Here is a 13253-nt window from a genome sequence, read left to right on the forward strand (position 1 = left end):
ATCTTAATATATATATATTTTATTGCATTTTCAACAATTTATATAAGCAAGAAACAGTGCAGTTACACCCACATAGATTATACTACAATTTGTTTACAATACAAAACATTTTAATCCACATAAAACATACAGTTACTAAATTGAAAATATAAATTATATACTTACGCAAAAGGCAAAAAGATTACGACAAATAATAAAAATAATAATAAATGGTTCTTTTAGAACAATCTCATGGCTCCAAGGTCTCGTTTTCCTACACAAATTGCAGTACCTGCAAATTAGTACCAACATGAGAACATTATACATGTATAGGGTTGTTAGTTAACACTGCCGTGACTTGAATATTAAATAACCTTTAGGAGAGAAAAACAGAAAGAATCCCATAAAAATAGCACAGTGACAACCCTAGGGTATTATTCGCGGGTCCGGCCCGGTCTAAATATAAACTGGACATCAAAGGAGCGCCGCGGATGCTTCCAATCGTACGCTCAATCGTAACACACAATCAGGGTTGACAGATCCAGGCTTTTGCATTGGCATTGTATTGGGCCACGATCAGTTTTGGTGTCCGACCCGTGTTTAAACTAGGTACCTAGAATCGTCGGCTGTTATGCGAATTATTATTATTATTTAATTTTTTAAACATTTCTAGAATTACATATATATTTGGCTTTCCATGGCTAACTATTAACAAAAAAAAACTATTACTTCACAAAAGCTAGTATAATTGTGAATTCCGCGGCACCAAAGTGAAATTACTGGACAACGCGCAAAATTCCGTAACCATCCCGGACTTCCCGGCCATCTGACAACCCTACGCACAATGTTGTGATGACTAATAAGTCAGATGATGGATACGATGATAGAAATATGCTTTTATCTGGAACGTCTTTCCACATCCAAAATTCTTTAATCGTGGAGGCAATTTTATTAGAAACTTAGGTAATGCTGTATGTATAAGCGGATTTATATCCGCTTTATACTTATGTATAAGCGGTGGTGGTGGAAGGAAAACATCGTGAGGAAACCTGCACACTGAATAATTATTAACTTGTGTGTGAAATGGAGAAGGCAATGGCAAACCACTCCATTACTAATGCCAAGAAAGTTGTTATCTGTGTTTCATTCCACATAATGACCACGACCCTCAGCCATGAGGAATACGACTATGAAGAAGATAAGCGGATATAAGTATAAGCGATATATGTATAAGTATAAGCGGACCTTGGGCTCCGTCGCTCAACGGCTAAAGGAAGGAACCGGCAACACGCTCATATGAGAAAGAGAGATAATACTGTATCGGTGTCTTATTGGTCTTCACCAATACAATTCGCCGAGTCGACAAGAAGAAGAAAATAACCTCTTTCTCTTCTCTCCTCTAAGATGCAAGATCGACGCACGAAATTTAGACTTACAATCTGATGACGTAGCTTGCCAGGTTTGAAGCTTGAATCTATGTATTTCAAGAAAATTTAGTAGACAGAGGAAAAAAAAACGGTCAAGTGCGAGTTAGAATCGCGAGCCGAGGGTTCCGTACAAAATATCAAACTTTTTTTTTCTTTGATGTTACTTACATCACAGAAAAAAAAGTTAGATATTTAAATTACCAATTTTTAGATTTTTTTCTATATCATGCATTGATTGTTTCCTAGCTGAAAGAGCCTTTACGCGTTCCTGAGAAAAAGGGTCTTGACAGACGGACAGACAGACTGACAACGTTCAACAATCCTATAAGGTCCCCCCTTTTGAGGTACGGAACCCTAAAAATACAAATATATTTTCGCAATCAAAATATTAGGATTTGAATAGGATCAGTTCTTGTTGCTGATTCTATAGTCTACTCTCCACATGATTAACTCAATAGACAAACACGGGCCATTCATTCTTGTAGCATGACAATCGGCAATAGCTTACGCAAAACAAACTGACAAATCACGACAATCACACCACACAAGTCAAACCAGACCATCAAATCCATCAATCAGTGTGTTCAGACATGAATGGGCTCATTATATAAGTATCTTGTGTGCAATATAATCATAGTGGAGAAATATATATGCATGCTTACGCTTACTCCTGCAAATTCAAATTCAAATTCAAATCATTTATTCAGAAATTAGACCTTCACAGGCACTTTTTCTCGTCAATCTTTATATTTATAGTTATTTCTCACAAGCTACAAACTACTGGCATTTCGGAACGACCACTGCTGAGAAGAAATGCCGAAAGAAACTCATTTGAACAGTGTTGGTCCCTATCATGCCAGATCGGCTTACCATTATTGTTTCTTACAATGTTTTTTTTTTCTTTCTAATAATATATAAAAGTACATAATGTACATAGTCAAAAGGTATATCAAAACAGGTTATGATTGTGATCCGAGTGCTGATTATAATATATATATATATATATATATCGATGTGAAACACAATTAACTTACATGAAAATATATGAGAAACGAGATGACCAGTTCCCTCTGGCAGCACCCGTTCACGAGTTGACGCATGGGACAGCCATCGCGTAGCTCAACCATAATAGAGGGAACCTCACGACCCGGCCTGCAATTGGCATCCTCTTCTTCCGTATATAGGTTTGATTCCGTATATCGGTCTGACAACTAAGGATCGCGAAGCAGAAGAGCAAAAGTGGGAAAACGGACACTGGGCTCCGACCCTCTATGGCGGAGGAAGGAATCTGAGCGTGTACCGACACGCTCAGATAAAAGAGAGTTCTGCCAAGACAACAAACAATGCGTGCGTGGAGTAATCTTTGGAAAATAATAATTACTAAAAAGAAATTAAACACCAACCGTTTAACCATATGTGACCCTTTACTACTGAGAGCAAGCAAAGAGGCATACCCTGCCCACATCAGCAGACAATAACAGCCAGCATGATAGGCAGCAGACCTACTATGAACAAGAGGGAAGTAGTCAACACCAGGGGTACCACACGCGCGTGGCTTTGTATGAATCTTTTCACACCCTTTTGAAGAAATCCAGCCTTATATATATTTATTTATTTATAGTAGTAGCCCTTTATATTTGAGTGGATATTCTGCATTCTAATTATTTTACATGTTGCATCATTTAACGCGATGACCTGCGCGGGAGTCGAATCGAGACGTGTGTTGCGAAAACTGCGCCTCTGAGAACGCGGGTCTGAGGTTCATTCAAATTTTATGATAGCATTTATAACGAGCTACCTATATGTCCCACGGATGTGCAAGATGTTTTGTCATTCTCAAATCAACTGGTAGAAAAAATTCCACATATTCTTCCGTTATTATATGCTACAAACACATAGGGGCGAATTTGCAATTGCAATATATTCAGTAGGTTGTCGTGGACTACAATCGGATATTATAATCGGAGTAGTTCAACAGGATGGCGAACTGTAACGCAATACATACTGCGAAATAACGCTGAAATCAGGTTAGTAAGCATTATGAGCATAATAAGAAAGGGTGTTATATTGCAACAACACAAGTTCAGCACGGAATCAACAAAAATAACAAGCAGTTCGCCAAACTGGCGGACTCGGCATACACCAAAGTTAATGCCGAACTCGGACATTCGTCCTCGAAATATTACGTAGTTTGTGTTGAGTGCTTTTATTTACTGTAATGAAAAACCAGCAATGTATACCGGATCCCCCATTTCGGCGACAGTATGGAGCCGGCATATTTTCGAGTAAAAAGTAACAAGTCCCGAGCAAATATTGATGCATGCAGGAATGTTAGACATTAGGTTATTTTTACATTTTTCAAAGTAGCTACAAGAATTGTGTACAATATGAGTATCTTCAAGAAAAAGTTTAATGAGAGATAACGCTAGGAACTCATCTACCCAGTTCATGCCCATAAAACAAACTTAAACATTTCGTTTGAAAACGAACCTTCTACAACATCAGTACCCCCAGCGGCGAATCCGCTACGTTAGGTACATAACTTGTTTACGTTTCTAGTATTTGTGCGAGAATTTCATTGATTATAATTTTTCGTATCGTACGTGTTACGCATCAACGTGCTGGCCATGTTCTCGTCAATCATCTGAGCCATTGTCAACAATCCATGCGCGTATTGAATAGGATTCTGCGCGTATTATGTTGCCGTGTCCAAAACAAAACACTGCCATTGTGGTGCCTGAAACAAAGACTTTCGTGGAACGCTCCAACTCTTCGCTCACTCCTGGTTACAACTGGTTTCGGGTTCAGTGTTTCATTGGTTATATGGCCAAGTTCTCATTATTTTGTTCGGTATTATTATTGATGGAAAATCCATATTATTATGTCATTACGTTACCTGACATAACATTATTCATTCTATTTTTTTTTATATGAAAGCCTTCTTTCACGTCAAAGCATTAGATTGAGGTGATATTTGGTGTGGAAATAATTAGAGTGTCATAGGTTACTTTTTGCTGCGGACAACAGCTGATACGTTATAAATGCTCCCACTTTTTTCCATGAGAGAGAGAGCCGCCTCTCCCTCTCAAATTAGTGTATCCTCCGGTCAATTCCCAATCATATAGTCCCCTTTCCTAATTTATATCATAAAACTTATCACGGTCTTTAGCATCCTTAGTCAGACCATTGGCGTATTCTACATAGCTAATGGCAAAGGCGTGGCTCCGCCATCTACTCCGAATGGCTTCTTCTGCAGTATTCATATGGTTCCCCTTAGCGTAGTAGCGTTCATTGGGATTACGACGTCTAATAGAAAACTAAGTTGTTCACTATGACTATCAACCTTAAGAAAAATATGTACTATATTAAACCTCCGCTTATGTAGTCAGAAAGCCGAAATATATACCTTCCTGTAATCTCCAGCCATACACGTGCTGGTCTTACTATGTAAGTATTATGCTTGATGTTATGTACATGTAGTATGTGTATGTCATGTAGATACATAGGGTGGGCTCTATCAATATAGACAAGCCGCTGGCAGTTTTTGTTCGACATGTCGCGTTCCTATTGACAACGTTCATATAAAGCGAGTGAATGGGCTCGTATAAATTCTTGCTGTGAAGTGAATTAAGAATCGTCGATAATCGATAATATTTTATAAATGTTAGTAAAGTTGTAAATGTGAATGATATAGACTTGAGAATGTGGAAGATACAGATAATAAATATTATGGACAAAGTGATTAATTTTGAAAAAGAAAAAGCCTTTTTCCGGATAAAAAAATTACGGTATATTTACGTATGTTTTCCAAAAATAAAATTATATTGCCTATTCATGAATTAAAACAAACTCTCGCACATACTATCAGTATTTACTCTTCTAAAAAATACTTAGTATAATCAACAGCACGTCAACCAATCCAAATTCATAACGAATTCATCATTCGTTCATTTTTCATCAACGTTTCGTTCATCAACGAAATTTTTGTTTTATATATAGGTATATAGACGTATATATATTTTTCTTTCATCAGCACTTGATCACAATCATAATATGTTTCGGTATACCTTTTGACCATGTACTTTATTGTGGTAAATGGCCTTTCTGGCATAATAAGGACCAACACTGTTTGAATGATATTCTTTCGGCATTTCTTCTCAGCAGTGGTCGTTCCGAAATGCTAGTAGTTTGTAGCTTTGGTAAACATCATTTAATTTTGAATATGACGTGAAAATGTGCCTGTGAAGGCCTAATTTCTGAATAAATGATTTGATTTTGATTTCACTAAGAGTTCTGGGTATCTTGACAGCAGTTTAAACATGCCGTACATGGCGGCATATGGTTTCAGTTCACTCATTCACCACTCGCCACTCGACTCGTCCACTCGTCTAATCTACTATGCCGTATTGAAATACGTTCGCGTCCGACACACGCGTTTCCGATTCTATTGATTTTCGTTCAATTTGCTTTTGTTCTGCCGGCTCATTTTTTTTTTCAGAGTACTGTGGGCTCCAATGGCCGAAATCAATTACCGAATTGAGTTTTATGACAAAATATTTTCGAGCCTCCGGCGTTCCGGCGCTGTGCACCGTTAGACTATTGATTTTGGTAATTTTAACATTTTTCGGGAACGGTACACTTATGGTTTATTTTTATCATGATTTAAAATCTGATGACATAACAAATTTTTGCAAATGTTAAAAGAATATCGTTTTTATGCAATTTAAATTTTCTTGTAAAAGCAAAAATAAATTCGAAAAGACAAAAAAATACTTTTAGCTTTTGTCTTTTCGAAACTTTAGGATCCAATAAACAGTACGAAAACGACACTTTTAAATACATTTTAAAGATATAACTCGTACGTATGCACTCCTCGTGTAAAGCCACGTTTGCAGCACCGACCTGAAACGTGGGTCGTAAAATATATTCATGTTTTCAGTTTATGTATTCTCCCACAAACCGCTTATATATTCAAGAGTGTCTGCTATCGATGACTGATTCATTAGGCTGTCTGTCTGATAGCTACGTTCGTGTTTACTTACTAGTTTCTAGTGAACTATAATTTATGTAAAAGTAAATGGAGCCCTCATTTCTCAAAGCTGACTGCAGTCTGAATGTACATTCGTAAGATATATAAAACTCCCACATTGTTAATCGACTTTTTTGAAGAAAAGACTGCGGTGAAGTTTGTTACGCCGCTTCATCACCTGCACTATGGAAGTCGGCAGTGGACGTAGTGTGGTTTTCCTTTTTTTTTTCATTATCATAACGGCCGCAACAAATGTGTTGGCATTGACAGCTGTCAATGTCTGTTTCAGTAGTTAAAAAATAGTACAAGGTAATCAACAGACAAGAAGAACTACACGAAAGAGAGGCGGCCTGTACTCAAGTGATGGGCGAAAAAGTGCTGAAATGACGATGATGAGACGGTAGACTTACCTATAAAGGGTTTGCCGTCGAGCCGCTTCATCCAGTAGAACCGCTGGCTGTGAGGCTTGTTCTCGCGGTCGTACTGCTCCCACTGCTGCCGCAGGAAGGTATAGCAGACGCAGCAGCAGCGGACGGTGCCATCCTCGGCGCCTTCCGAGCGGTAGCCCGTTGGGGGGGCGTGCGCGCCCAGGAATGGGAAGTAGGGCTCGGAGCTCTGTCAACAACATTTATTACATTCAATGACGCTCGGCGGCCAAGATCCACTTTAGGATCACTGTGCCAGAGGAGTAGCAGTGTGTCCCTACTTTGCGTTGAGAATTACATGTGCTACATTTTTTATAGTCTAAGTGTTTTAATTTTTCGGGTTTTTATTAAATTACGTCACTTAATTGTTGTTTTGTTGTTACTTAGGGTTAGGTTTGAGAACTGCTCTAGTTATCCGAACCAAACTGGTCTAATATTCCAGGTAATATTTTACCCGTGTAATACCAAATTTCGTAACAATCCATCCAGTAAATTTCGTGTGAAAGAATAAAAAACATACACATATACACACTCACAAATTTTCGCATTTATAATATTGGTAGGAAGGAAGTAGGATTAGTAGGATAATTTTGGAGATTATCATAAGAAAGGAATTTCCGATAAAGCCGAGTATATATCATTACAACGTGTGTCATAACTTGTTTTTCACTTCCTTGCAGTGTATTATTTCTAACACTGATATCAATTTTATCCAAACCACCTAAAGACATCCGACATGACTTTTACAACTACATATCGCTACTAGTGGCAAGTGATCGCATACACACTAGTGAACTGTCAACCATCGTGCAGGTTTCGTCACAATGGCTGGCTTCCTTCACCGGAAGCAAGTGGTGATGTAACAAAACTACATGAGTCAGATTGGTATACAAACTCATGTGGCACGAGTAGGATTCGAACCCGAAACCTTCGATCATGGACGGACTTCGTTTCGCTTCGAAAGGGTATCGTAGAGCATCGATTAAAAAACTAGTGCACGGTAATAATTCGAGCAAGTCTGTTGAAAACCTTGTTATATTAAATTCCATATCATCATTGTAATATGCTATAACGTGAAGGAAGAATCCACTTGTATTGTTGATAGACAAAGCACATAATAATTGAAGTTTAATAACAACTGTCAACATAACTAATATCAAACATAGTACAGCTAAACGTCAACACTAATACTAATAAATTATTCGAACAAATCAAAAGAGGACTACCATAAAACAAGTCATTGCGTCCACAGGTTCACTCTTTTTTGCACGATACGTAAACGATATGGGAAAAAGAGACAGCATGTGGACGTTAGTAACGTGCTACGTTTGTATGTTTCGTGGTAGGCCTTCAGGCTTCTTGTTCTCATTGTTGTAGTTGTAGGGATTAGGCTGACTATTGTGCCTCGCTTCCCATAATCGTGTTAGACAGATTTGCTTCCCACATCATGATTCCCATGGATTTTATATGTTAACATGGTGGAGATATTACGCACTCATTTGTTGGTGACAAGTAGCTTAGTACAATTTACATACTCTGGGTTACAGGTCGATTTATTTTTACAACATCAGGCGACAACCTCCAACTGTCTGCTATTACCGGCATTTTCATTGGAGGTTTTTGGAGAAAATAAAAACATTTTAACTCCTTTTTTTAACCAAAAATGTTTCCCAATCTTTAATGAAGATTCATGGCGACACATGTCGTGTTTCTATGGGCTCGAAGACACGTGTACACAGCTGCTGCTGTAAGCTGCCAAAGCTAGTTCATAAAACATAAAAACCTGTCGCCGACTCTTTGACAGATTTCGACTTACACCTTTAGTTCATTCTTCAATTAATAAAGTAATTCGCTTTGATTAAACAGTACCGGGTACACGAATCGACCAATTCGAGTAACCTGTAATATTATATGATTTATCTGATGAGACAGATTTAGAGGATCAAAATCTGCACGCAGGACGATTCGCAGCAGAATTTTTCTCCTTCATCAACCAGTTCTCATAAAAGGCGAACGGTTCAGTCCTTTCGTCGTTGCAAATGTGTTAACAAAAAGTGCTCAGTCTGAATGCGGACGCTTTCCATACAATGGCATACGACGGGCGTCTTCGTGCCTGTCAATAATTAAGATTGACATGTCAATGTATTGGGAGCTGATGGAATGTGGGATGTGGAGTGGAGAGCGCTTTGGAGCAAGACTGATGGTTTTTATAATGACCAGGTGCTAAAACTAGTCATATTACTATTAGAGGCTTTTCAGTATGATGATGTCCTATCCTATAGGCAGAATAATTATATTGACAATGTTTAATATTTGCATGCTGTTTAGAAGCAGAACATGTAATCGGACGATAATTTACTGTAAAATCTCTTCTACAGTGTTTTAAAGCAAGTAAATTAATTTGAATTAAGATTCATTATTTCAAGTGACATGTGTAAAGTTGTTAATAAAAATATATATAGTACAAATGACGCCCTGAAAGGGCACAGTAAACGTGAAGGCAGCTAGTTGTCACTTTTCTTGTAAATGTGGTTTATAAAACTCTTTGAATGGCGCAAACTGCTCTGTAATCAGATGAAAATGATTAAAGAGAAGTTAATAATTGGATATATACGCTTTTCCATTTAGCCAAAATAATGATTCTTGCAGATATTTAATTATAATTATTGTGTCGCGTTCCCGTTTCTGTGGTAATTTTCATTGGGATCTTGTAATGTAAGCCAATATTAATTAACATGTATGCTGGGCGTTCATTTATTTAAAAACTATGATTATCCATCAAAACGAAACGAAACAAAAATGCATGTCCGTCTTCCTCTGCCCAATCCAGGGAAAACATAAGAATCCTAGTACATCACACACCTTTTCATGTTTCAAAATTAATGCATTTAAGAGAATGACAGAATAAATAAACATATAGAATTGCGATTACATAAATGACTTACAGACAAGATCTATGAAATACTTTTGAGCAGTCGGGGAAAATCAATTTCCTAATATCCAAAGTAAGGCCATAATAAAATGAAAATGTCGTCAATATAGACCAAGTCGACGAAGACAATAAACTCGTCCTCATGAAGCTATAGACACACGTACTTGAATAAACAAATATTATTCAATTGAGAAGCACCACAACAAATTTGTTAGTGACCAGTTGTCGACGCTAATGTGACAAATATTATGCAAACTACACAGACACACACTGATTTTAAAAAGTAAATAAATACAAATAAACAGCCGTGCCGCTGCTATTTAAATATTGTTATTAAAAGAACATTTTGTGTTGTAAGCGATGACTATCTATATGTTACGGTAATAGTGGCTGAATTTGGGGATGCCAATGACGTTATGACCGTACTAGAAAGTAAAACCCTTTTTGCTTGTATTGTCCTAATTTTTATTAACTAGTCTTTCCTAAAGACTCTTCTGCTATAAAAACCGATCAATGTTTGTACGCTCTACACAATTTGAATAAAATGTTGAATACATGCAATACCAAATGTAAAAAATATATACATTTTATCCATAGCCGAAACAGAACTAATGGTGACTATATCAATCAAATTGTATCAGAATTGAACACAGCCAAATTATATTTATTGTCAATTGATAACCAGATGAAACTGGTTTCAAATAAAGTTCTGGCAAGAGGTACGTACAACTGTAACAAATGATGGCGGACGGGAGTGGTGATAGAGATTGGTAGTTGGCATTAGTTCAAACTTCAAACGATTCACCGGAGCACGACCCGTTGCTTTGGACAGGCGATAGAACACACATAACGGAAAGCGTATTCTCAGACTAATGTAATTCCAATTGTAATCTTGGTATCGTCTGTTATAGTCAAATCATCAAGCAAATCTACTCATGTGTTATATTAATTAATAAAATACTCCGATACTTTTAACGTTAGTTTTAGCCAGACTCGATACTTCTTGACTAAATAAACCAGTTAAGATATATTAACTACGTTTTGCGTTAAATACGTTTAGTTTTAAAATTATCCTGAAAATATCGGACTAAGCTCTTTTTTCACTAAAGCCCTAATACAAGTCTTATCTCAACCACCTGGTGGTTTACCAGCACATAACTGATAGGATGGACGCAGGAAACTCTACACAAAAAGCTGATCTGTATTTAGGTGGATTGTTTTGTCTGAAATATATTTTTTATTTTATTTTTACCAACTGGTCGCTGTTTCTGCCACCACTCTGTCACTAATACAATACCGCTTCGATTTAAAAAATATACTAATTCCTACAACGTGATTTACCTTCGTCTTCTTAATAATGCTATATTATTCAAATGCCAAAGAAGATTAATATTCAAATGCAAATAAAGCATCCCTTCCCCTCCTTCCACCAAACAATCGTGGTCACCTTACAAGAGAACCGTCGCGTGTCAAATGTCAATAGTTTCGTCAATTCTATACCGGCTGGAACCGGTTCTCATTACCGGGCCTTGGCTCGTGGGCGCCGGGAGCGAGCCGCTGATTTGTGACCACTTGACGTTATTGTTTTGGTTCGTGTATTGTACGGAAAGTGCCTTTCAATTGGATTTTTTCCACTTGTAGTCTTTCGTGGTCGGCGTCGCCACAGACAAAACACATGAAAAATGTCTGAATGGTGAAATGTCTTCACCACAAAAGCTATCTTTCCAAGAATTAACAAGGATGGTTTAAAGCAGAATCTTCTTTGTGTGGCCGGTAATGAGACAGTCGTCTAGATGAATATAGACCAGCCCACGGACTGGACCCACAGGAGTAGCTAAACCCGGGACCGCCATAGACAAAGTACATACGCACTACATCCAGAAAAGCTCAAGAGTTGGCAACGATGGTTTTGAAACAGAGGTGATACAGACCTGGGCATCGGGCTTAACCCTGACGGAATAGGAGTCGCTGAAGCCGGCGCCGCCGCAGACGAAGCACACTCGCGCGTCATCTGTTGGAGCGCACGGCTTCTCTAGTGACGGCGACGCCGGTTTCGAAGCGCCCAGCGAGCTCTTTATGTAGGCTTTCGCCTTCTCCATGGCCGCCTCACTGTTGACAAAGAGATGACTTTGTTAAGATAATGTGTATGTTTGATTATACTGCTATTTGGCGTCTATCAGTAATATCATAACTAGCAATGATGCGCAATCTCATATATGACGACGATAAATTTACGTACAAGCAAGGGTATGACGCAATACAGAAACCATTGTAGCCCGGAGTAAGATATTGTAGAGGATCATAAACATGTCCAGTCGGACCGAAATGTACGAGTAGAACAAACCCATACATTGCATATAATCTATAAGGAGACCCGAACACGATAAACTAGGAAAAGGGTTGGACGGAGAGAAATGACACGGCTACTTTGGAAAAAATCAATAAGTAAACATTCGAAACGTACGAACTGTGAAAATTTGTCGAAATCGGTCTATGAAGTTGTTTATGAACTGACTAGATTTTCCCGCTTTTTTATTTGCATTTTTTACACTTATCAAATTACCCTGTATATATGCCGCAGTTATAGCGGAGAATTTGCATTGAATATGGGTAGATTGATGTGCTGTTGGCTGTACATTCAGGCTCAACGGAGCGAATGCGATGAAAATGTCACAAACAACCAGTTCGCGATAAGCATTGCCTTTACATGTACTTAATGAAGTGGTTATTGAGTGGTTTTGTTTACTATGCGTTTAATAGGCAAAATTGGATTTTAATTAAACTTCAATGTAGGTGTATTATTGTTTCTTTATTTTTTTTTATCTAGACGTGTGGCTGTGCACCATTCTTACAAGTTATCTCACTAAATCCATATGCTAATAAAAGCACTAGTATATGCAATCTTAGGGATTTCAGTTCGCGTGACGTATACGTGGACGTCACGCAAGAATACACATTTTAATAACAACTTGCGAGTGTTCTACTCGTAGCTGACGATCATGATTAGAAAAAAAAACTTCTGGTATATGGAAGCCTACGTGAAAGAAATGTTACTTCACGCAGAATTTTTAGAATAATTTCATTTCGATTGCTAGTTCTTAGTGTGAAATGCATCATTGTCATTTTGCATTAAGGACGTTCAATAGAAAAGACAAGCAAGTGTGTCTCATAACAATCTGCAGAAATTCGAAACCGATGTTAAGACGAAAGTGGCTAACGTCCCAAAATCGGAAATCCATGGCTAAGAACAATGAGAAGAACTCAAACTAAATGGGATAAGGGCAAGGCGGGCAAGGGAATAAAAAGAACGCACGTACTGAACCAAACAATGACGTAATCCATCCAGCGAACCCACAGGCGCCAGTGCAAGTCACATTAAGCCTAACCCCCTATATTTACGAGGGGTACTCACGAAACGTTTAGTGCTGGTAATATTTAATTGCAATGCGATGGTGACGCCG

The 13253-nt window shown here is 38.0% G+C and overlaps 1 protein-coding gene across 3 annotated transcripts in view; it reads right to left on the reverse strand.

The window, feature by feature from the left end:
* LOC128679573 (uncharacterized) overlaps positions 1-13253 on the reverse strand; it is a 141969-nt gene that overhangs the window by 109515 nt on the left and 19201 nt on the right. For all 3 annotated transcript variants that reach the window (XM_053761904.1, XM_053761906.1, XM_053761903.1), the window contains exons 2-3: positions 11724-11901; positions 6846-7050 (exon numbers count right to left, since the gene is read on the reverse strand). In XM_053761904.1, the coding sequence (XP_053617879.1) occupies positions 6846-7050; positions 11724-11891 (373 nt within the window). In that variant the 5' untranslated portion in view covers positions 11892-11901. The remainder of the gene's footprint in view (positions 1-6845; positions 7051-11723; positions 11902-13253) is intronic.

The sequence above is a fragment of the Plodia interpunctella genome, chromosome 22, assembly GCF_027563975.2.
Source record: "Plodia interpunctella isolate USDA-ARS_2022_Savannah chromosome 22, ilPloInte3.2, whole genome shotgun sequence".
In the NCBI taxonomy this organism is placed as follows: domain Eukaryota; kingdom Metazoa; phylum Arthropoda; class Insecta; order Lepidoptera; family Pyralidae; genus Plodia; species Plodia interpunctella.